Below are 26347 nucleotides of genomic sequence, written 5' to 3' on the forward strand. Positions count from 1 at the left end.
ACAATTTAAACCATACAGTGTGAAATTTATCTTTACTAGACAATGTAGAATTTGTCTAGCCCAAAGAATAAATGTTTATTTTTCTGATTATGAAATACTTGACTTGGACTTCCCTAGTGGTCCAGTGGTTAAGAGTCTGCCGGCCAGTGCAGGGGACACAGGTTCGATCCCTGGTTCAGAAGGATTCCACATGCTGTGGGGAAACTAAGCCTGTGCACCACGTCTCCTGAGTCAGCGCTCTAGATCCCGCGCTCCACAACTAGAGAGTAGCCCCTACTTGCTGCCACTAGAGAAAGCCCACATGCTGCAGCAAAGAAAGCCAAGTGCAGCCGAAAATAAATAAATGAGTGAGTTTAAAAAAGAGAGAAATATATGACTAAAAGTACATTAATTTTCAGAAAATTTATTAATGCTGACACTTAAAAAGTAATATTTGTTAACACTTACTGAATGTTTTGAATACAGTTCTAACTTCATGCTTTAAATTAATTAATCCTGATATCATTAATCCTCAATTAATCCTGATATCATTCCCGTGAGTTGTGATGGCTATTACTATCATTGTACCCATTTTGTAGATCTAGAAACTTAGGCCTAGAAAATACAAGAACTTGCTGAAGGTAATACAATTAATAAGTACAGCTGCTGCTGCTGCTAAGTTGCTTTAGTCATGTCTGACTCTGTGTGACCCCATAGACGGTAGCCCACCAGGCTCCCCCGTCCCTGGGATTCTCCAGGCAAGAACACTGGAGTGGGTTGCCATTTCCTTCTCCAATGCATGAAAGTGAAAAGTGAAAGTGAAGTCGCTCAGGTGTGTCCAACTCCCAGCGACCCCATGGACTGCAGCCCACCAGTCTCCGCCGTCCATGGGATTCTCCAGGCAAGAGTACTGGAGTAGGTTGCCATTTCCTTCTCCAGTAAGTACAGAGCTATTACTTATAATTCCACCCCTTGAAAATTATCAGTTTAAAGAACTTAGTGTATGTATGTCCAAGCTTTTAAAATGTGTACATGTGTATATAGGTATACATACATATGGGATGAGGATACTTTTTTTTTCTTTACAAGTATGGCATATTATATGCAGCAGTTGTAATTTGTCATTTTTTTACTTAACGGTGTATTTTTGTCATCTTTATATGTCAATACATACAGCTCTTAGCTCATTTTTTCGCTCACTTTTTTTAATGGTTGCACAGTTTTTGTTTTTTTCTGTGCTGGGTCTTCATTGCTGAGTGGGCTTTCTCTAGTTGCTGCAAGTGGGGGCTACTCTTTGTTGTGGCATGTGGGCTTCTCATTGCTGTGACTTCTCTTGTTGCAGAGCACAGGCTGTAGGGCCTGGGGGGCTTCGGTATTTGCCGCACACAGGCTCACTAGTTGCGACACCTAAGCTTAACTGCTCCCCAGAATGTGGGATCTTCCCAGACCAGGGATTGAACCCATGTCCCCCTTCATTGTCCAGCTTCCCAGGTGGTGCTAGTGGTAAAGAACCTGGTTGCTAATGCAGGAGACATAATGAGACATCAGTTCGATCCCTGGGTTGGAAAGATCCCCTGGACGAGGGCATGGCAACCCACTCCAGTATTCTTGCCTAGAGAATCTCATGGATTGAGGAGCCTGGTGGACTACAGTCCATGGGGTCGCAAAGAGTCAGACATGACTGAAGTGACTTAGCAGCACCGCTGCATTGTCAGGCAGATTCTTAGCCACTGGGAACACCAGAGAAGTCGCTTGCAAAAAGTGTTCCTGTTGTTGATATACCAAGCAGAAAAAATGTTTATTTTATTTTTTTGTGTTGTTATAAAGGCTTCAGTGAACATCGTTTTACATTTATTTTTGTATATTTGGTCAATTATTTCCTCAGGATAAATTTCTGTAAGCAGATATTTATGGTCAAAATGTAGGCACATTTAAAATTTGATAAATACTGCCAAATAGTCCTCTAAAAACTTAGTTCAGATTTGTACTCCCATCAACATCCTTGTTTTCTAGATTCTCATCATCATTTATTATTTGGATTTTAATCATATCCATATCTTTATTTGTTTTTTTTTATTACTGATGAACTTTAACTTATTTTCACGTTTAACATCAGTATTTCTTTAAAAAAATTTTTCTGCTTATATATTCTACCCACTTTTCTGTTGAAGTGTTTGTCTCATTGATTTGCAAGATTTGTTATTAAGAATATTAGAAATATTATTAAGTATGTGTTACCAGCATTTTTGCAGTTTATAATTTGTTCAACATGATGGTGTCTTGTCATAGTACTATGTTTTCTTAATTTTTCATTATAGTTTTACTATACTGTATTACATATTTTACATTTAATAATATGCACAGTACATAATATTATGGACAAAATAATTTGTTTTCAAATAGCTGTCTTGGTGACATTTGTTAACTAATACACTTTTTTCCCTACTTACTTCGGGTAACACCTTTATCTTATACTAAATTTTCATATGGTAAGTGTGTCTATTTCTGGACTCCCTGTTCTATTGATCTAGGCATCCAGACCAACATATTCACTTTTTTAATTTATTGTAGCCTTGTAATGAAGTTTAACATTTTATAGGATAAGCTTCCCTGTATTCTTTTATTTCTAAAAATTATTTTGACTATTTTTACACTTTTATTATTTTACATGCACTTTTGTGTGCTTTTATTTAAATTTTTACTGGTATATAACATGCATGCTAAAAACAAACATTATACCTTTTTTTAAATTATAAAAACAGAAAAAAAGGTAATTTAAGGAAAAGTCTCTAACCCTTCCTTCACACACCCCAGTGACATTCCACAGAGATAATCACTTTTTCAGAATTGTAAATCTGTTGAGAAAATGCTTTTAAAAAATCATCTTTTGATTAGATGAACATTAGAGTCATTCACTCAAGCTCTGGTAGATAAGACACTTTGGGATTTAATTTGGATATAGTGAATTAATTTAAGGAGAATTGACTTTCAGCCTCATCTTCACCTGTCCAGGAATGCTTTGTTTTATGGATTTTTTGAAGTCTTTTGTTATGTCTTTCAATAAAATTTAAAAACTACATGTCTTACATGTTTCTTACGATGTATATTCTCAGGCTTAAAAATGTGCATGTTTATATGTATAAACATAGTAAACTCCAGGGATAAATCATCTTTTTTGTAAGACCAGTATCATATAGGGAGAGAGATGGTGCTTTTTGTGTACAAATACTGTTATAAACCAGAGGCTTTTTTACCATTATACTTTTATGGTGATTATTATTTATAGGGTGGCTGATTTTCTCATATTTATCTTTCATATTTTAAAATGCTATTACAGTACTTTAAAATACTATTATATAGCTGGGAATAATTTCTTCCCAATAGAAGGACAGTATTACTCATTACCCCAGCGTATGAACAGGACTGGAATGTTGAGAAACTAAATGAAACAAAGAGCTGTGGCTTAAAAAGAAATAATTTTTAATTCTTATGCCTTCTGCAGATCAGGGTGTCTCCTTTCTTTTAGACCTCATTTGTCTTCATACCCAGGAGATCATATTGATTGACTGACTGAGTAAATATATAAATAGATAAGAGATGAGTGGAAAATGATTATAAACACACAGATATCAATATAAAGGAAAGATTATGAGAAATGTTTCATGTTCATTTTATTTTTGATCTAATTGTTCCTTAAAGTTTTAATAATTAGAACATAAGGATGCATACATGTATGCTGACAAGAACAGTTAGAGTAGTTTTGATCTATAAAGCTTGTATAGACAAGAACATAATATTACTACTTTTTTATTTATTTGCTTCACAAATAAGAGTTTCTTTGAAAATGTGGTGTACTGACAATAAAATTCATAGAGAACTCATGTGATCAGGGGAATATAATCACAGGAAAAAAAGGTAAGGAGGAACTCATCTGTTTCCTTTGAGATTCCTCTTTCAGATCTGCAGGGATACTTGAGAATCTTTAGGGTATATCTTACTTACTAATGTAACCAAAAGTTCTGAAGTCATTCTCAGTTGTTAGGTGGATCCAGATCAAATAACTCAAAGCCCATGCATTTCAGTGTGTGGATTCCAGCATACTCACCTATAAATCTTAGGTGTCCCAGGCTAACTTTTGCCCCCATCTCTGCATAATATGATTACTTTGAACGGTAAATCAGCTTTTAATTTCTTTTTTTGAACTTAATTGAACTGTAGTTGGTTTATAATGCTGTGTTTCAGGTGAACCGCAAAGTGAATCAGTTGTATGTTTTATATATAGTATTGTGTTTGTGTCAATCCCAATCTCCCAATTTATCCCTCCTCCACCCTTACCCCCTAGTAACCATAGGTTTATTTTCTTTCTTTTTTTTTTTTTAATCTAATCTATTTTATTTTTTATTTTTTTCATTTATCTTTTTTAGTTGGAGGCTAATTACTTTACAATATTGTGGTGGGTTTTGTTGTAAGTTTGTTTTCTATATCCATGGCTTTTCTTCTGTTTTGTGAATAAGTTCATTTGTACCCTTTTGTTTTTTTAATTCCACATATAAGTAATATATTTGTCTTTGTGTCTGACCACTCAGTATGAGAATCTCTTGGTCCATCCATGTTGCTCCTAATGGCATTATTTTGTTCTTTTTAATGGCTGAGTAATATTCCATTGTATATATGTACCGCATCTTTATCCATTCCTCTGTTGATGGACTTTTCAGTTGCTTTCGTTTCTTTCTTTTTAACTACTTTTTCTCTAGCCACTAAGTGAAATCTGAATTAGGCTGTAGACTCCCCCTGCTGGGTAAGAATGGTGAAAAGAGCAGAAAACCTAAGTTTTGGATTTAAACAATCAAAGGTCCCACTAGGCACTGTTGAAGTGCCCTAATTGGTGTCTTTAAATCCTTGTATGTGTTCTCCACAGGGCTTGCCTGGTGGCTCAGATGGTAAAGAATCTGCCTGCAATGCAGGAGACCCGGGTTTGATTCCTGGGTCAGGAAGATCCCCTGGAGAAGGGCATGGCAACCCCCTCCAGTATTTTTGCTGAGAGAATTGTATGGACAGAGGAGCCTGGCAGGCTGCAGTTCATGCGGTCACAAAGAGTCAGACACGACTGAGTGACTAACACACACACGTGTTCTCCACAGGGAGCTTTCCCAGCTCGTTTGAAGAAAGTGCTGATTGTGGGAGCACCCATATGGTTCCGAGTGCCGTATTCCATCATCAGCCTTCTTCTGAAGGATAAAGTTCGGGAGAGGGTAAGGCAAGCTAACTTTATTTTATTTGGAGGTGGGGTAGATACAGTTCCATCTCTGCTGTTGAAGCTTGCCAATTAATTCTCTACCTTCAAAAGCCTTCCTGGTTTGTTTCTCTTCCTGCTTCTGTTAGTGTGTTCACTTACATTTTCTGCTTTATTCTTTACTCAGCTCAGTACAGGTTGCCTTTTTGACTATACTACAAGTTCCTTGAAGTTTGGACCTGGGCATAATTTGGGCAGTTCCCCTCTATATAGTACTTTGCATGCAGCTAGTATCGAAGAAATGTGTCTCTTGAGTAACTTAGAGATAGCTACTACTTCCCAAATTTAGACTTGTACAGCTTCTGATATAATTACATCAATTGAGCTGGTATTTGATTTTGTTCAACTGGAAGTACCACTCAGTCTGTTGACCACCAGGGTGGTAAAGGAGAATCTCAGACTCTTTTTACTCCTGGCATTTTCTCTTAAAACAACTTGTTGCTTCCTAACTTCAAAAGTGTTGTCTAACATCATCTTAATTCTATTATCATTCCCAGAATATTCCATGACAGAAAGATTATGGTTTCAGTCATTCACTCATTCTTTTCTCACCCTTAGAAGAAAGGGTATAGGAAACATTGATATACTAGAATAAGATAATAATGTAAAATATTATCAGAGGATTTTTTTTTTTTTAATATGAGATCATATGAATACTAACAATACAGATCTTTGTAGCTGAGGCAACTTGGGTTGGAGGGAAAAAACTAAAGACACTTTGTTTTGTAGAAGCTTAGGGACTTAATGACCCCAGAGTAGGAGAGGTACTCTCCCAGGTGACTCTTTGAGAGGACTCCTTGGGCAAGTTCTTAAGGCTTGAATTTTATACAAGTGTATACATGCATGTGTAAGCTCAAAATATATTGAGCACCTTTACATTCCATGTTCTGAGCCCTGGGAATTAAAACTTGAGTGACATAGCCCTTACTCCTGTGGAGCTCATGGTTGTGAAAGGGGACAACACATGTTCAGAAGACTGTGACTCTACGAGAACACAGAGGAGAATATTGCCTCAGACAATCAGGGACGGCTTCACAGAAGAGGTGAGCTATAAGCTGGTCCTTGAGGAGGCCATAGAGAAAAAGAAGGCATTCTAGGAAGAAGCAGCAGCAAACATCCCATTCCACACAGATTTCAAAAAGAACCAACTAGGCTAATTTGGTCCAATATGGCTGTGTCCACTATGGCAGCAAAGAGAGGAATTGAGTATTATAGTTACTTCCCTAGCATTTTTCCTGGGCTTCCTTGCCTCTGGGTGACTGGTCTAGTCTTGCTTTCATTTAGAAATCTATTTTTGAGAACATCCATAGCAAGCTGTGAGTAAAGGACAAGCTAACAGGCTTAGAATTGGTTACCGTAGTATGGGGTTGACAAAAACAACCACTTCCTGTGCATTCTTAGTAGTCAAAAAGGCCAGGACCCACATGAGATGGAACTGGAAACCCTTGTATATAGTGTAAAGCCTTGGTTCTCTATACCTACCTTTATGTTTATAACAGGGCCCCTAATTCCAGGAATGAATTTGGTATACATTGTGGGAAATCAAACCTTTCCTGGGAAATTCTAGGATTTCAATGTTAAACAGATGAAATTGCATTTACGTCTTTTCTAAGTATACCAGGTGTTTCAAGCCAATCTTATCTCATTCTTCGAAGTACTTTGGTTCTTTACCTTCACTGTCTGTATGCCCTTCCCTCCCCACAGACTCACATGGTTCTCTCTGACCTTCTAGATTCAGATACTGAAGACGTCTGAGGTCACCCAGCACCTGCCCAGAGAGTGCCTCCCGGAAAACCTTGGTGGATATGTCAAAATTGACCTTGCCACTTGGAATTTCCAGTTTCTATCCCAGATGAATGGCCACCCAGACCCCTTCGATGAGATCATCCTGTTCTCCCTCCCTCCGGCCTTAGACTGGGACTCAGTGCATGTCCCAGACCCCCATGCCATGACCATCCAGGAGTTGATGGACTATGTTAGCACCAGGCAGAAGCGGGGGATATACGAGGAGTATGAAGACATCCGTCGTGAGAACCCAGTTGGTACTTTCCACTGTTCCATGTAAGTAGGGAAGGTTTGGGCCAGGAATAACGTTTCAAGATGCTTGTGACACGCGTTGGTACACCTTCCACACCTCACTTCTTAAGAGAGGCTCTTCCTTAGGTTAAGGAGCACCGCTTTCACCTAGAATCATGGTTTCTCTCATCCAGAAAGAGGCACCTCTTGGTGCTTGTTGCCGACAGCATATGCTATGAAGTTTCTGAACGTCTTTGGTAACAATGGAGAAACTGTGTACTAAAGGATGCATTTTTTGATGTTTTCCTGATATGCGAGTGCTTTTAGGGGAAAAAAAAATAGAGGCCCAAAAGTTAGGCTGTTGATTCTTGTTCTGAGTGTGATCTTTGGTCCTTGCTTTGGAGCAGCTTCTGCCTAGAGTGTTTATAGTATTATATTACTTTCTGAGGTGGAGTACTGGTTCATTTAAAATAACCCACAGTCAGTAAGAGAGAAGAGTTGCCTCTTATAAATTTAGCCTGTGGGATTTTCCTTCTACCTAAATTCTATAACTCATTTGTAACTACTTGATGACTATTGTTGGCAGTAGAGCACAGATCATTTCTCTTACTGCTGCTGTCCTTTATCTTAATATGTTTTCATTGGCTGCAGCAAAAACTTCTTTTCCTCCAAGTTTTGAGATCTGTTTGTTGAAAATTAAGGAAGCTGTCTCCAGTGGGTCTCAGGCTCAAGTTCCAGCTTAGCCAAAAATGTCCTCTGTGACTTAAGTTATTTCTCTACTTTATACCTCAGTTTTCCTGTTTGTAATATTTTATGTTAGACTCGCTGATATCCACTGATTATTTTATAGCTTAAGTGTTTTAGGAATCTGTGAGTACCTCTCTCCCCTTGTAATTCCTCTCTAGCTTAGTCAGTGTGCTGTAAAAAAAAGTATGCAAAGAGTGAGGAAAGAGAGAGAAGGAAAAGAAAGAGAAAAATAACGAGTTAGGAAACAGATAAGGAAGGTAAGAGAGAAGAAGCAATTGAGAAAAAAAAAATCAATAAGCAAAACCAGAATGCAAAGAAAAATCAGGGGAAAAAAGGGAGAGCAAGAGAAAGCAGAGCCTGTATCATGCAGGGAGAGTGTTCTTCCTTACCAGTTCTCGACCCCTGTATGTGTCCAGTCTTTTTCCCAGCCAGAGCAGAGGGTGCACCCTTGTTCTGGGAATTCTTGACCCTGCTCTGGTGCTTCTGCTGAGGGGTCCGTAAGGTGTCATTTCTACCATGGTTCCCCTTCACCACGTTCAAAAAGTGTGTTTGGATTGTCCCTTTGCATCATCCAAGTCAGCTATTGTTATAATCAGAGAATATATCCCAATCTTATGGAAGAATTCCCAATCTTGCCTCTTTATTTATTGAATGAATGAAAACGTCCTGCTTCAGGAGCTAGAAACCAGAATCCTCAACATCTTCAGGCCTGTGTCTTACACCCAGTTCCAGTAGAACTACTTACACAGAACAAACTGTTTTCCTTGGAATTCTAGGTTAAGAAGTAGGTATCAGAGTATTCACTGCGGTCCAGGATGCCCACGGACTGTGAGACTTTACCTTTTTTCCCCTCTACATCATTCTTTCAAAGGATTTTTTTAATTTGTTATTTTATGTAAAGGATTTTTTTATAAATAAAAGTTTAATTTTTATTATGAGAAAATTGTAGATTCAAAGATCATGTATACCCTTTCCACAGCTATCCCATGGTAACATCTTCCAGAAGCTTTGTATAGTATCACAGCCGGGATATTGATAAGTAAGTAAGTGAAAGTTGCTCAGTCGTGTTTGACTCTTTGCAACCCCTTGGACTATACAGTCCGTGGAATTCTCCAGGCCAGAATACTAGAGTGGGTAGCCGTTCCCTTCTCCAGGAGATCTTCCCAACCCAGGGATCAAACCCAGGTCTCCCATATTGCAGGTCCACCAATCTTATTCAGATTTCTGCAATTTTTGTTTGTGTTTGTGTATTTAGTTCTTTGCAATTTTTATCACTCAGGTAGGTTTGTATATACAAAATCACAGTCAAGATACAGAATTCCATAACCACATACCTCTCCATTCTATCCCTCCCCATCCCTACCCCTTTAACTACTAATCAGTTTTCCATTACTATAATTTTGTCATTTCAAAAATGTTTTATAGATGGAATCATACTGTATACAGACTTTTGGGATTGCCTTTTTTCACTCAGTATAATTCTCTGGAGTTTCACCCAAGTTGTTATTTGTATCAAGTTTGTTCCTTTTTATTGCCGAATAATATTCCATGATATGAATGAACCACAGGGTAAACTGTTAAGCAATTAACCACTTACCTGTTGAAGGACATCTGGGTTGTTTCCAGTTTCTAGCTATTATGAGTAAAGCTGCTGTGAACATTCATGTCTAGGTTTTGTGTAAAAATAAGTTTCTTTTGCTCTTGGATAAATGGCTAAGGGTAGAATTGCTAGGTTATATGTTAACTAAGTGTTTAGTTTTATAAAAAACTGTCCAGCTGTTTTCCAGAGTGGCTATATTCTTCTGCATTCCCCCCAGCAATATATGAATGGGCTGTTTCTTTTTTTTTAGTATGTATTATTTCTTTATTTGACTCTACTGGGTCTCTGAGCTTCATTGTGGATATGGGATTCTTAGTTGCAGCGTGTGGGCTTCAGCTCCCCGACCAGGGACCAAACCCAGGCCACCTGCGTTGGGAGCGTGGAGTCTTAGCTGCTGGATTACCAGGGAAGTCCCAGAATGGTCTGTTTTCTTTGCATCCTCACCAGTGTTCAGTGTTGTCACTTTTTTTAAATTTTAGCTGTTCTGATAAGTATGTAATGATATCCCTAAGTTAAAATTGTGGTCTTAATTTACATTTTTCTACTAGCTAATGTTATTGAACATCTTTTCATGTGCTTATTTGCCATCTGTATATCCTTTGTAAAAATGTCTTTTGCCCATTTTCTGTTTGGATTTTTTTTTTAAACTCTTGAGACTTGAGAGTTCTTTATGTTCTAGGTACTGATTCTTTGTTGGATGCATAGTTTGAAAATATTTTCTTCCAGTCTATAGCTTTTCTTTTCATCCTCTTCTGGTTCTCTTGTGAAGCAGAAGTTTATTTTGATGAAGTTCCTTTAATCATTTTTTTCTCTTATGGATCATGCTCTTGATGTCAAGCCTAAGAACACTTTGCCTTGCCTTAGAATACAAAGATTTTTCTACTTTTTTTCCCTAACATTTTTATAGTTTATGTTTTACATTTAATTTAAATCTGTGATCCATTTTGAATTAACTTTTTGTTCAAGGTTTAGTTTGGTGTTCAGATTTTTTCGCTATGGATATCTAATTGCTCCAGCACCATCGGTCGGAAAGAGTACTCCTTCTTCTGTTGAATTGTTCTTGGAACTTTGTAAAATATCAGCTGGGTTTATTTGTGTGGGAAGATTCCTCTAAGAGTATAACGTGACTAACAACTATTTCTTAACACCAAGAATTAATAACTGGCAGTTTTTAGTATTTTGTTGTATTTGCTTCATCTTTTTATATAAAAGAAAGAATTAATTGTAAAGTTGAAATCCCTTCTAATCCTCATCATCAGTTCTCACTCCTCAGAAGCAGTCACTAGTGTGAATGTGGTATGTTTCCTTCCAGATCATTATGTTTATACCCTTACATATACAGTCATACCCATAAATAATATAGAGCATTACTTTATGTGGGTGGTCTTTGTAATCTTTTTTTTTTGCTTTTAATCAATATATATGCAGATGAATTTTTCAGAACCAAATAATACCAAAGAAAAAAAGTAATGAATGACAAACAGCAGTCTCCTGCCTTACCCTCAGTTCCACTCCTGTTGTCATCCATTTTCAACTTTTGCAGTTGTTTATTTATTTCAGTTTGTTTCATCTCTTTCAGGTCTCCAGGAAACCTAGAGAAGAACCGCTACGGGGATGTACCCTGCCTGGACCAAACTAGGGTGAAGCTGACAAAACGAAGCGGCCACACTCAGGTAGAAAGATAAATGTCTTTCAGGAGCACTGGGGGAAATGTAAGCCTCTTCCAAAGTGAAGCTGACTAATACTGTGGTAGAAAGAACATGAATTCTAAGCCAGAGAGAGAAGGTTTGAGTTTTAGACTACATACTAGTCTGTTACCATGTGAAAGTCCTTTTATGCCCATCTCATAGTACTAGGTGGAAATTATGTGAAATACTTCATGTACATGCTGATAGCCCAAAGTCTGGTATATTACTGTAGGTACTCAATAAATTATTTCTCCTTTTACTCTTTAGTTATAAAGTCATAGACATGTCATCTACCTTACTGGTGAGGGTATATGCATCAATACCAGATGACTCATTATAAGTGACCTCTGATTTTTCCATCTAGAAGATCTGACAAAAATTTTAGACTAGTGTATGTGTGGGCTTCCCTGGTGGCTCAGATGGTAAAGAATCTGCCTACAATGTGGGAGACCTGTGTTCGACCCCTGGGTTGGGAAGATCCCCTGGAGGAGGGCTTGGCAACCCACTTCAGTATTGTTGCTTAGAGAATCCCTATGGACAGAGGAGCCTGGTGGGCTACAGTTCAAGGGGTCGCAAAGAGTTGGACATGACTAAGACTAAGCACAAAAGAGATGAATTGGTCAAATGCCTATATTATTTAGTATTGATTCAATCATATCTGTACATATTAAAAATCACATATATTTAGTAGGGTTATTTAGTGAAAATGTTATTCAGACTCTTCACCTACATCTTTAACATCTGTTTCTTTTTGTCCTTATTTGAGCTACTTTTTGAGTCAATCTAACACAGTTTTCCAGAGCACATCTTTTTATTTCCCTTTTTAAGTGTATTGTCACTGGAAAATTCATCCTAAATGAGAAAAAAATTTATAACATTAGCACAGTTTTTTCTTTTCTTTCATCCTGTATCTCATGCATCCTCTATAGCATAATCATTTACTTACTTCTTTTTAAAGTCCTCTTTAGTATGACTTGTTTACAGTGACATCCAAAACTTAAAATTTTGAGGTCAGCAATTAAATAGGTATTATATTTCTTCTTTTTTCCTTCTGATACAACAGTTCTGTCTGGTGACCTATACACATCAAAAACCAGCATTGATTGAGGTTCCTGTTCACAGTAAAGGAGTTTAAATAGTGCCCCTTAACATAACACACAGTATAAGGACTTGTTATATCCCTCCTCTTTTTTCTGGAGGATAATTCTTAGGAAAATCATTGCCTTATATTTGGGCATATATGATACATGAGTCAGGACCGTGGGATCATGGTTTTAATCTCGTTGACCCTACTGTTTCAGTCCATAAACTGAATTCATAACCCTGTTTAGAATCCTTACAGAGGGTTTTCCTGCAGTGGTATTAGCTGAGAGTCTGCCTGATTGAACGCAAATTCATCAGTATTACTGAGTTTTGTCTTAGTTGAATTGAGGCTCTAGAGTCAGAGATATCTGAATGTATCTGTCTTATTGACTGCTCTGTCTCCAAGACCTAGAACAGTGCCTGTCATGTATCAGACATTCAGTAAATTATTTGTGAGTGAATGAGTAAACCCCAGTGTACCAGGAGACTATTCTAGTCATCATGTAATTAATCTGAAGATCATCACTTCAGTTAATACTCCCTGTCCATACTACAAATGTTGGCAGAGGCTTTTTTCCACAGTAAGTGGAAGATTCAGGTTTGTTAGTGAATTATTCAGCAGATTTATATATACCTGGAATTATATTTCTATTGAACCTGGCCCATAACATAACATGTGTGCTGCTGTGGTTCTTCCTGCTATTTCAGTTTGCCCCCAAGTCTGCATTTTATCTCTGAGGTCATTTTCAGTTTTTAATATCTAATGATTCTTCTGAAATTGCTGGTTTTAATTCCCAGTGCTCTCAGAGACAAGGATGCTAAAAACTGGTATCCTTAGTTATAAAGAAATAAGTCTCCTTTAAAGAAGTTCCATTTCTTTTCAAAGCATGAGGGTAACTCCAAGTATGACAGCTTATATATTACTTATACAATAGCGTTGATTGACATGAACCAGCTAAATCATTTGTACTTTTCTGTGCCTTCTCACCTGGGCCCTTTAGGGTCCCATCTGAGTGCGCCAGGCAGAACAGAGGATGGGCTTTGGCTGACTGTGGGTGAGGCCTGGATTAAGAAGCCTGGTTGGGGTGAGTGAGACTTTTAGCTTGCTGGGTCCACTGCATATGTTCCATTAGCTTAGTGAAGGTGTCCAAATTGGGGTAGAGCACTAGTATTATAGTATGAGGTCACTACCAGTTGCTGTGGGAGAAGAAAAGAGCAGGAAACTCTTGAGTAAATAATCAGTGGGAGGATAAGTTGGTAGACTGACTATCTAATTTACATGCATCCAAATAACATGGATTTGACCATGAGATGGAGATGTTTTCTTTTTGCAGTTGAGCCATGCAGCTTGCATGATCTTAGTTCCCTGATCAGGGATAGAACCCGGCTCACATCAATGAAAGCCTTAGGTCCTAATCAGTGGGCCACCCAGGGAATTCCTCAGAGATGTTTTCTGAGGGTGGCTGCGGGGGTACTGACAGTTCAGACTGTCCTCCAAGTGTTGGAACCAGTGGCGAAAGGGTTGATGGGGAGTCGTTTTGATCTCTCTAGACTGGATTGGAGTATGGGTTTTCCCTAGTTTCCTATTGAAACATCTTTACTTTTGCCCTGTAACCCTTCATGTCCTCTAATATCCATCCATCCTAGCTGTGAGATACTCTCAACTAGCTATTTTGTGACTTGAGGCTGTAGCTGCATCTGTTTGGCTTTTTTATCAGCTTGGACTAAATAGTGTTGACAGAGATCTTGTGAGGAGGTAGAATAAAAACAATAAAAATTTAAGCCTATTTAATTTCCCTGATGGCTAATGATGTAAATAGACGGAGGACACTGGGAGATGGGAGAAGGCCTGCAGAAGAGAGTGCATCACAAGCTGTTCATTGAGATTCTGCTGAAGGTGTGTGGCTTTTGCTTTGTGTTAATTTAGGCAGTAACAGAGCCTGGGTGTTTGGCCCATGCTGTTGATGATCCTAGGTGTGAGGTGTAACTTTCTTCCTTCTCCAGTCACACTTTGCCTTTTGTGTCTCACCACATGGACAGGATGTTCCTGCTCAGGTTGGTTGGCTTGCCTCCGTTCTGGGTTTGGTTCTGAGCTGCAGTGCTGCAGTCCTAAGGGACTTTTTTTTTTTAATAGCAGCTTTACTGAGATATAATACACACACCATACGGTTCACTCTTTTTAAAGTGTACAAGTCATTGGTTTTTAATATATTCTCAGAGTTGTGCAACTATCACCACAATCAACTTTAGAACATTTTCATCACCTGAAAAAGAAACTTACCTTGATAGTCACTCCCTGTTCCCCAAGCACATCTACTCTTTGTGTATTCTTTTTGCCTTTTGTGGACATTTCACGTAGAGTCATACAATATATGACCCTTTGTGTCTGGTTTCTCTCACTTAGCACGTTTTCAAGGTTCATTCATATTGTAGTATGTATCAGTATTTCACTCTTTTTTATTGCTGAATAATATTCCACCGTGTGTTTGGAAATTCAGAAATCCACATTTTAAAAAATATTTATTTATTCATTTGTTTATTTTTGGTTGTGCTGGGTCTTTGTTGCTGTACTCAGGCTTTCTCTAGTTTCAGCAAGCAGGGGCTACTTTCTAGTTGCAGCACAAAGGCGTCTCATTGCAGTGGTTTCTCTTGTTGCGGAGCATGGGCTCAATAGTTGTGGCACATGGGCTTAGTTGTCCCATGGCATGTGGGAGCTTTCCAGACCAGGGATCGAACCCATGGTCCCCTACGTTGGCAGGTGAATTCTTAACCACTGGATCAAGAGGGAAATCCCTACACCACATTTTATTTATCCATTCCATTAGCTGATAAACAATTGAGTTGTTTCTGTTTTTTGGCTACTATGAATGATGCTGCTGTGAATATTTGTATATGAATTTTTTAATGTAGATCTGTGTTTTCATTTCCCTAGTGATTAGAATTGCCAGGTCATATGGTAGCTCTGTATTTAACCTTTTGAGGAAATGCCGGACTGTTTTCTAAAGTGACTGCACCATTTTATATTACCACTATTGATGTATGAGGATTCCAGTTTCTTCACATCTTTGCCAATATTTGTTGTTATCTTTTACCTGTAGCCATTCTAGTGGGTGTGAAGTGTTATCTCATTGTGGATTTGATTTGCATTTCTCTGATGACTAATGATACTGAGCAACTTTTCAGGTACACATTGGCTATTTGTATATTCTCTTGGAGAAATGGCTATTCTGTTTCTTTTCCCATTTTAAAATTGAGTTGTCTTCTTATTGTTTATTTGTGAGAATTCTTTATATAGTCTAGCTACAAATCCCTTATAAAATGTGTGCATTCTGTGGGTTGTTTTTTCACTTTCTTGATAGTGTCCTTTGAAGCACAAAAGTTTTCTATTTTGCTGTAGTTCGATTTATCTGTTTTTTTCTTTTGTTGCTTGTGCTTTTGATGTCATACTAAGGAGGCTTTGCCTAACCCAAGGTCACAAACATTTATTACTCTGTTTTCTTCTAAGAGTTTTATAGTTTTAGCTCTTACATTAGGTCTGCAATCCATTTGGAGTTAGGTTTTTTTTTTTTTTTGCTGTGCTGTATGGCCTGCAGAATCTTAATTCCTCGACCAGGGGTTGAACCAAGCCCACAGCAGTGAAAGCTCAGAGTTCTAACCACTGGACTGCCAGGAAATTCCCTGAAGTTAGGTTTTTGTGTATGATGTGAGAAGAGGGTAGGCTTGATTTTTCTGCATGTGGATATCCAGTTGCAATAACATCTGTGCAGGTGAGGTTTTGGATTGGTCCTTTCACTCCTTCACTGACAAGAAGAGAAAATCCATACCTTGAGTTTTATTTACCTAGTACATCATTTTCCTACCCAATTGGTATATTCCACACAACTGCAATGATATTTCCTTTTTATCATTAGACAGATTACATCAATGCCAGTTTCATGGATGGCTACAAGCAGAAGAATGCTTACATTGGTACACAAGGTAAGTTAGTCTGCCGTTCACAAATTAATTTTGTACCATCTACCTGTGATTGTTTGCACCAGGGGATAGCATAATTTTTAAAGGAAATGGTAACTTGAGGTGATGTTGCAGCCTCTAGATCTTGTGAAAGTGAAAGTCGCTCAGTCGTGTCCAACTCTTTGCGACCCCATGGACTATACAGTCCATGGAATTCTCTAGGCCAGAATACTGGAGTGGGTAGCCTTTCCCTTCTCTAGATCTTGGTCTTTCATAAAGATTGAGGGTTCTTGAAGAAGGCAGATGAGAGGTGTAGAGTTTCTTTACCAAATGTGTCTAGAAACTCATTGCATAGAGATAAACTAGAGATTTGAACACACAACATTACTACGAGTTTTTGGATTGAGTCTTAGTGTTGCCGACCTAGGGGAATGGACATCAGAATTGACTGGCTAGTGAGATTGTCTTTATGTCGAGTAGGACATAAAGGAATGGCGTGGACTTCCCAGAGATTGAATTCAGTCTGTGAATGGGTGTTGCTGGCTTAAGAGACTTTTGCTGGTCTGTGTACCCTTACAGAGTATACCAGCGGCCTCTAATATGGATAGTCTTTGCTAAGTCTGACAGTGAAGTATTGGGCTCTAGGAGGATTTCAGATGGAATTTCTATTAATGCTCATGTGGTCCCTAGTACTACTTTTAACTTGTTCTCTGCCATCTCAAGAATACCAGGTTTCCTTCAAAGAGGGTGGTAAGAAATCATAACATATGAGGATAAGAGAGGCCATCATATGGATTTAAGGCCCTTTGACCATTGTGGAGTATGACTAGCAAGAGATCTGGCCGGTACCTCCTTAACCAAGTGATCACACTTAGTATCACCAATAATGGAGAAACAGATATATGCCTCCTATCCTGACACAATGAGAACTACACAATGTAACCTTTGTTGTATGTTGTCAGTTTTTAAGTCTGAACCGGATCATGAGAAACAAACCTGAGAAATCCAGATTGTGGAACATGCTAAAGAACTGGCTTAGATTCTTTCAAGTTAATGCCATGGGGGAAAAAAAAGGGAGGGATTAAAGGAGACTAAAGAGTTGTTGATCTCCAAAGGCAGTGTGTCATCCATAACTCAATTTGGAAAAATAATTTTATTTATTTATTTATTTATTTTTTTATTAGTTGGAGGCCAATCACTTCACAACATTTCAGTGGGTTTTGTCATACATTGATATGAATCAGCCGGAAAAATAATTTTTAAGGACAAAATATTGGCACAGTTGGAGACTGTATATTAGATAGTATTATTGTATTAATGTTTAATTGCTGCAGTGTGATAATGATATTGTTCTATGGAGAATGTTCTTCTAAATACATGTTCAGGTATTTAGGAGTGCAATGTCATGTCTGAAACATATTTTTAAATAATAAAAAAGAAAATATGTGTTGTGTATATATAGAGAAGGCTTTGTAAAATAATAGGTAAAAATGATAGCCTTCAAGCTAAAGAATGTATGCACACATTGTGCTGTATTTTTTTTTTTTCAACTTTCTGTAGGTTTCAAATTTTTCAAAATAGAAATTGACGGAGAAGAAAAGGAAAAGGGCCTTTGGATTTTTGGTACATTGTTAATTGGTCTGATGGTCACAGGCTTATTTTTCCTTAGGGGGGACTACTACCTCCAGAAAGTGTCCTTTAAGACCTTAGGAAGAAATAAGAGAACTATCAGGAAAGATTTTTGGCAGGTATAGAATAGGATGTGATCTGCCTGGGAGTAAGGAGATGTCTTTGTTGAGGATGTCTGTGGCATGGGTGAGCTTCTGGAGGGTAAGGATCAGCTCTAGGGGCCTCAGAGTGCTCCAACCTCCTAGAGTTGTTAGTTATGCAGGAATTGGATCCTTTAGGCTGGCTCTGAAGGCCCTGTCTGGGAGAGGAAACTCATCCAGAAGTATGAAACAGATTTCTTGAGTTAAGCACTGATCACTTAGAAGGCATCAGCACTGTTAGGACTGGAAAATGGTTGGTTTGATTTATCTGGTTAACCTTCTTGTCTATATTCTGTATTCTGATTTTTATTCATAATAGTTCTACTGTTATTTATGAAAGTATCTATTTTAGATGTATTGGCTATATAATTGCCATCTAATTATTATAGAGACTCTGCAAGGAAGGTTTATAAATCCATGAACAAACTGAAGCCCAAAAAGGTTAAGTGACCTTGGATTACACAGCTAGTAAGTGACAGAGCCAGGATTTGCGCACATGTCTTCTTGATTCAAACAGAGAAGCCAGGTTAGTGGATTGTTTCACCCACGTCTGCATAAACTGCTGACTTTGTTTCCTTGAGATGTCTACTATTAAAGAATCTAATCTGGGGAAGCATAACTTTGCCTTCTAAGTGTCTCTCGTATGCTTCTGAGGAAACTGTGACCCTTCTCTGTCCAGCCTGAGTCTTGAGTGGTGTTGTCAGGTGCTCTGTGTGGCAACAGCAGCTTTGCCAGTGGTTTGAATGTGGAAAACAAAGTCTATGAGAGCTACTGTGATGTGATGCAGAACAGTGAGATGCGACCAAGGCTAAGAGTCAGAGGTAGGGAAAGGGTGCTTTTATTATCTTCTTGACATGCATGCTATAGTGATGTCATGTCCATTGTGGGAAAGGAAGATGAAAATCACTCATAACCCTGAGACTCAGAGAAAGTGCTGGCATTTTGCAGTATCTTCTAAATGTCATTCTGTGCATACAAATAGATGTGGACATATAAAATACCTAACAAAACAGGCATTTTCTAGAAATTATTTTTTTCTTTTGATAGTTATCTTGTGAATACCTTTCCATAGCAAAAATACAGATCTTACAGTATCATCGTTATGGACTGCTAAAATTTGGGGTATGCCATAATTTAACATCCTCTCTTATTAGACATTTAGCTTGTTTTCAAGACTTGACACGCTTCTGGCAGTGTCCCCTTCTGCACAGAGGGAATTCTAGTATCATAAAATGTTAGTGCTTCTTAAAAGACTTTAGCAAAAATGGCAGTGAAATTAGCAGACTTCCAGGACTAAATCAACCCGTGGCACTGCCCTGCTTCTCTGAAAACAAAGGCAGAAAAGGCCCTGGAAAAGTATAAGGAATTATCCTGAGCCATTACTCACTTGATTGAAAGGGAGTTATCGGCTCACAAGCATCTTCAAAGTTCCTGCTGAGTGCCCAGCCCTGTACAAGTTCTGACTCTAAAAGGGGAAGTTGATGACACGGCCCTTGCCCTCAGCACCACATTTGGCTGAGATGTGACTGCTTCTCACAAAGTAAAATGCCTGATGTAAGACCATGTACATCAAATGGTTAAGCTATTTTGATCCAGCTGTGCCATCAAGAACTGAGAGGAGAAGGAGCCCTACAAAGAATGTGGTGTTAAAAGAAAGATTTAGGGAAGAGGCAGTACTGGAGTGGAGAAGGACATGACAACCCACTCCAGTATTCTTGCCTGGAGAATCCCATGGACAGAGGAGCCTGGCGGGCTATAGTCCATAGGGTCGCACAGAGTCAGACACGACTGAAGCGACCTAGCATGCATGCATGCAGCACTTGAAAATAGGCAGCATGGTGATCATTTTGCAGTGTATAGGAATATTGAATCACCATCTTGTGCGCTGGGAGCTAACATAGTGTTGTAGGCCAATAATACTTCAAAACAAACAAACTCATAGGAAAAGAGATCATATTTGTGGTTATAGGGGCAGGGGTTGTGGGAGAGGGAAATTGGATGAAGATAGTCAGAAGGTACAAATTCAGTATAAGCTGAATAAGTACTGGGGATGCAATGTGCAGTGTGATAAATATAATTAACACTGTTGTGTGTTATACCTGAAAGTTAAGAAAATAAAACCTGAGTTCTCATGACGAGGAAAAAAGTGGTTTTTTTTTTTCTTTTTAAATTTTGTATCTATGTGAAATGATGGGTGTTCAGTAAACTTTCTGTGGTAATCATGTCATGATATACTTAAGTCAAATCATTATGCTTCCTATACCTTAAACTTACACAGTGCAGAATGCTGACTATATCTCAAAAAAACTAGAAGGGGGAAGAAAAAATGGGTAGAAGGTCAGTGGCAATAGAGCTGAAACAGAGAGCATGAACAAAGGAATAAAGGCAGAAGTGAGCATGTGTGTCTATGTTGTGATGAAGCAAAACTGGCAGGGGTATCCAGAATTAGACTGGAAGAGAAATTCGTATTGAGAAAAGTAAACCAAAATGATATTATAGGAACTTAGAGAAAAAAATGATGTAGTCCTTGTGACAGTGAATTTCGGTAGGAAGACAAAAAGATAGAAATAAAAAAATTCCAAAGACAAAAATAATCTAGGACTTGGTGGCTACTTCTGGGAGATGAAAGAAATGAGTGAGTCAGAGTTGGAATTTCCAACTTTTTGAAACTGAATGATTTAAGAATGCCAGTACTGTTAACAGAGTTGAGAAAGTATAGAGAGAAAGCTAACTTTGAAGGAGACTGGACTGCAGACATGCAGGGTCTGAGTATATCAGATGATGGCACATGGAAGGGGAATGGTTAGGTAGGCAGCTGGTGATTATAAGGCTTAGATGGGGTGAAAACAGCTGAAGACATGTACACAGTTGACACCGTCAGGCTGGATGTGGTAGCTGAGGCCCTGACAATGAGGCTGTAAGAGGCTATGCAACAGTGCTTCTTAAACGGTAGCCTACCTACAGCTTTATCTGGGAACTTTGTTCAAATGCAGAGTGTGCATTTCTGACACTTTCCCATATGATGCTGGTGCTGCTTGCCCAAGCCCCACCCTGAATAGCAGGGATGTTGTCAAAAAGGCAGTATCTGGGAAAAAACAGAAGAGCCTGAGGAGGAAAGAAGTGCTTCCCAGGGTTATGTTCCTTGTTTTATTCTTCCATTGTAGGCCCTTTGGAGAACACCTACCGAGATTTCTGGCTTATGGTATGGGAACAAAAAGTCTTGGTGATTGTCATGACCACTCGGTGAGTTCTTCCCTTTCCTACCGATTGCCCTTCTTTTCTACCCACCCCCCAACCCCAAAGCATGGGTGATTACAGAGGGGAGTTTAGCTGTTAGAAACAGGGAGGGTTAGGAAAGCCATGACAAAGAGTTTGAGATGTCTTAGCTTTTTCCTCAGCTGACCCAGAGCTCACAGAGCCAGGGTATGGTGGAAGTCGGTAGATCTAACTTGTTAGCGCTTTAATCCTTGGCTCTGGTGACCTTGTGCGAGGTACAGCCTATCCTTAGGTCCTGGCCTTAACTACTTACTAGAGGAAGCACTGGGAAACACATGGGGCAGGCCACTTCTAGCCTCCTTCCTACTTATAAAGGTCAGCTGTCTTCCTGGCTTCTGAATTACCAGTTCCCCTTAGTTCTCCCTTTCCTTGCTACTTTGGACCAGTTTTCTTCTGGTTCGTATTTGCACTTCGAGGAGAACTTGCCAAAAGGAGATGTAAAACATTTATAGGTCTGCAGGAAGCTCTTGATGAAAGGAATAGTTTTGAAATTTTGTTGTACGTATCTGCCAAAATTCAGGAACTACTATTTTGTTAGTATCATTATTATTATGATAATTATAACCCGTTTTGGATGAGGGGAAAAAATTCATGAGAATGTTTGCTCGGATCCCTTCCTCATGGCACTGTTACAAGCCACCTTTGACTTGGAGAGGAGGTAGTGGAGGAAGTGCCCCCTTGGGGTGCTTTGGAGCCACTGAAGAGAAGTGAGAGTGGACTTTAGGCCTTTACATAAACCTTCTGTTGGCATCCCAGGAACCATGCCTTTCCCAGTCCTCTACCAGCCAAGGGCTCTCACTGGGGAACAGAATGAACAGTAACTGAGGTACAGGGCAGAGAGCTCAGTCTGGCCCACCATATTTTCTCTACTGTCTTTGCCCACCCAGTATTTATGCCAGGTATGTGTGGAGTACCAAGAGGTATCAGGAAAGGGACCAAATGGATGTAACTGGTGCTCAGTAAATGTTTGCTTAATGGGTACATGAGGAAAATTTAGCTGTTGTCTAGAAAGAAGGTTTTCTTTTTCTGCCAAGAAGCAAGGGGATATATAGAAGCAGTGCAAGAGATGACATTTCTGCCTAAGGGTACAGCAGGTTCATGGGTGAGCAAGGTTACTGCTGTGGAGAAGAAGGATGGAGGCTTATTTTTCTCTGCATGTCTTCAGCTTTGAGGAGGGCGGCAGGAGAAAGTGTGGCCAATACTGGCCTTTAGAAAAAGACTCTCGGATCCGATTTGGCTTCCTCACCGTGACCAATCTAGGCGTGGAGAATATGACCCATTATAAGAAAACGACGCTAGAAATTCACAATACAGAGGTAAATTTTATTTTCTCACTCTCTTGAAACTGGGGGGAAAACCTTTACTATAAAGAAAATCTCCAAAGGGAATAGGCAAGATTCCAGAGAGCTTAGAAGTGGCTTCCATTCTTCTGGAAGCAGGATTGGGATATTCAGCTCAGAGCCAAAATAGCCATATTGTCTCAACACATAGTGGCATTACTTAGGAATGAAACTTTTTATAACATAAGAAATCTGGATCATTTAATATAGGAATTCTGCCCTCTCCAGACAGTTAATCTTCTCTTTGGGTTTGCAGAGAAGCAATTGTGGAGAAAGTTGAGAGTGTTAGCAGCCCTGATGGAGGGAACTCCAGAGGGCTGAGAATCTGGAAAAGCCAAAGGTAGTCAGGGGCACAGAGCAATGACCTCATGAACTTTTGCTTCTTTTTCTATCCAAGGAACGGCAGAAACGCCAGGTGACCCACTTTCAGTTCCTGAGCTGGCCAGATTATGGTGTCCCTTCCTCGGCAGCTTCCCTCATTGATTTCTTAAGAGCCGTCAGGAACCAGCAGAGGTTGGCCGTCAGCAGCATGGGAGCACGCGCCAAAGGGCAATGCCCTGAGCCACCCATTGTGGTCCATTGCAGTGCGGGCATTGGCCGGACAGGTAATGCACTGGATGCAGCTCTTGGAGCATCCAAAGGAGCTCGGGGTGGGGGAGGAATAACAAAGCTCTTAGTTGCCAGAATTTGAGTCTTTGATCTGTTAGTGGTGAATTGCCATGAAAAAAAGTTCCTCTTTAATGTCCTTTTAGTGCCCCTAGTGCTAGATATACTGGCCAGAATGTACAGTTCATGAGCCAGGTCCTCTAGGGGTTGATGCATTACGCACCCCTTCAACATGATTATCTTCTGGTCCCATCACAGTCACCTGGGTGTCCCAGCAGCTGATCTGGGCTGTTGCTCTCTTCCCATCCCCCTGCCTGGGAAGGTCTCCACCCTGGGCCATGCTCTCCATTCTGGAACCAGTTAGCAGCTTTTGCCTTAAGGGGATGAACATTGCAGGGACTGTTGGCCTTCTAGCTCAGAGGTTCCTTTGGGAGAACATCAGAAAGAATAGGTTTGTGTTAGGTCTCTGTGGAGAAGTTGTAGAGTCTGAAAACTGGGGCCCAGGTGTGGGAGTGCTGTCATTCACTGTGTCTGGGATTGAAGTAGAAGTCCTGCTTCCCACCTACTCATCCTGTTACCCTCAGAGATGTCCTGGGAGACAAGAGGGCTTCTCATTTCTCTGGCCTTCAGCACTCCCTGTGACTCCTCCTTGAGTCCTTTCAGGCCTAAGGCCAGCTGGCCACCTGCCATGAGGCACCTTGCCATTGGATTCATTCATCGAGTCCTGCCTGGGTTATTTGGTAGAGGGCGGAAAAGAGGAGAGGTAGATCAGGTGTGACCACTTCCTTCCTTCCTTCAGGTACCTTCTGCTCACTGGACATCTGCCTGGCACAGCTGGAGGAGCTTGGCACCCTTAATGTGTTCCAGACAGTGTCCCGCATGAGGACCCAGAGGGCCTTCAGCATCCAGACCCCTGAGCAGTACTATTTCTGCTACAAGGCAATCCTGGAGTTTGCAGAGAGGGAGGGCATGGTGCCCCCCAGCCACAACCTCCTGGCCATGGAGGGTCAGTAACTGTCCCACGAGCCTCCTGTCTGCTGGCCAGCCTTCCTTAAACTACCCTGGACACCGCTGAGCCTATAGGTTGCCATCAGTTACGCTGAAGCCATGGACCAGCCTCTTTCTTGTGTCTCCCGGCGCACGCGTGCACGCAAGGCAGCCTTTCCCTTTGGCTAGATAGATGTGGTGAAATTGCCACTAGAAAGGGCCAGCAGCAATGTGTTCTTAATTCCTAGCACCTGCTATCGAACTGTGCCTTATTAAAACCAAATTGTGGCTATCGATATTTGCCAGGGGCCCCGAGGTAAGTGGGGAAGGAACCTCCCTCCCCCCTTTCCCAATGCCATCTCCTTCTCAAGATCTCTTTCCATTCCTTCCCTTTGCTAGGATTTGATGGGGAGGTTTGGTGAGCACCCACCTCCTTCCCAGAGCTTGACCAAGTTACATATTCTAGAGAACGTCCTGAGTGCCAAGCACGTTTATACCTAGGGCGTGTATTCCAGTCTTTTCTGTCATTCTGTGTGTGTGCGTGTGTGTATGTGCACTTATGTGTATGAGTCCATATGTACGTGTGTATATAATATATATTGTATGTGATAATATGGTCGTATTCTATAAATACATATACACAGAGATACTCCTTTGTAGAAGTTCCTGGGGCTTCTTGTTGCAGTTCAGGACTCCTTGCTTCTTGGTTCTACTGTTTATCCTGGACTAGCTGGGGTTGGGGGATCATGTCTCCTGTTGTCAGACCAGAGTGGTGGAAGAGGAGGACACACACATCCACTCTCCATGCTCCTGCCACAGGCCCTCATCCTTACATAATGACTTCTCTCTCTCCAGGATGCTGCCTGTTGGAACCAGGAATACTGGTTTGTGGTGACACTGGTTTAATTCAGCGTGGATTGCCCTTATCTAATGAGTTTTCTCTGTTTACTTTGCCAATTTTGGGAGTAGACCTCCACTGTGATTCCAGACCATCTGTCCCCTCTCCCTCTTCCTCAGGGATTGGGATCTGGGCAGAGATGAATTCACTGAGCAGCAAGAGCCAAAAGCAATCGGTACGAAGTCTTAGAAGGAGAGAGAGGGAGCCCAGGTGTGAGAGAAAGGAAACTCCATACTCTGAGGCTCCCTCCCTGAAAGAATGAGCTGGGGCCCCTTTCTCTCTTGCTGGAAGGTTCTTTGTCTTATGCAGCTTGGCCCTGTCCACTCAGATGCCCATCTCTTTCCTGCCTACTAGCCTGCCAGACCCTGGAGCTCAAGCTTGGTGGGTTCTGTGTCAATAAAAAGCTTAACCCCTGTCTGGGTGAAACAGTCCCCTACACTTACTGTTTTCCCCATTTACCCTACCTGTCTCTGTCTGCTCCCAGCCTACCAAGCCCAGTATGCCAGGGATGGGGCCAAGAGTCCCCAGCATTCCACATTCCCAAGAAAACCCCAGGAGTCCCTAAAATTTTTCCCCTATCACAGATGAGGTTGGCAGTTGATCAGACCTCAATAATTTTATACTGTAATAAGCTCTTTGAATGTATATATTCTTATTTTTACAATCTTTTCATTTTGTATTTAATGTCAATGGACTGAGTCAGATTCAGAAAATAATTGTAATGTTCATATTCAATATCTTACAGCGATACAGTTTTGTATTTACATATAAATATACCGACGTGATCAAATCCTTTTAGCTTCATCAATTTAGTAGCAGTCTGGGGCTGGGAAGGTGAGGAGGGGCTCCAAGAGCTGGTCTGGGAGGGACGGGGAGGCAGGAAGCAACCCAAGACTTAGAGCCTTTCAGTTTTGAGAGCCGTCCACCTTGCCCCAGGCCATGGCCCAGCTCTGGGCAGACAAGGGGCACCAGCACCAGTTGACTGCTTGCCAAGTTCCAGTCTCCATGCTTGGTGATCCCCCTCCCCCCCATACTTCATTTAAACCTCACAGCAGTCCAGCGAGATACTCTCCCTCCTTTCTGTTTCTGTGCCGAAGAGGAAGGTAAAGTA

General features: G+C 40.3%; 1 protein-coding gene across 1 annotated transcript in view; it reads left to right on the forward strand.

The window, feature by feature from the left end:
- PTPN9 (protein tyrosine phosphatase non-receptor type 9) overlaps positions 1 to 24987 on the forward strand; it is a 72480-nt gene extending 47493 nt beyond the window's left edge. Inside the window, exons 6-13 of the mRNA XM_061158955.1 lie at positions 5121 to 5231; positions 7005 to 7333; positions 11215 to 11308; positions 16318 to 16384; positions 21294 to 21372; positions 22571 to 22721; positions 23143 to 23350; positions 24151 to 24987. Of these exons, the coding sequence (XP_061014938.1) occupies positions 5121 to 5231; positions 7005 to 7333; positions 11215 to 11308; positions 16318 to 16384; positions 21294 to 21372; positions 22571 to 22721; positions 23143 to 23350; positions 24151 to 24365 (1254 nt within the window). The 3' untranslated portion in view covers positions 24366 to 24987. The remainder of the gene's footprint in view (positions 1 to 5120; positions 5232 to 7004; positions 7334 to 11214; positions 11309 to 16317; positions 16385 to 21293; positions 21373 to 22570; positions 22722 to 23142; positions 23351 to 24150) is intronic.
- The last annotated feature ends 1360 nt before the right edge of the window (positions 24988 to 26347 follow it).

This window comes from Dama dama, chromosome 13 (genome assembly GCF_033118175.1).
Source record: "Dama dama isolate Ldn47 chromosome 13, ASM3311817v1, whole genome shotgun sequence".
NCBI lineage: Eukaryota > Metazoa > Chordata > Mammalia > Artiodactyla > Cervidae > Dama > Dama dama.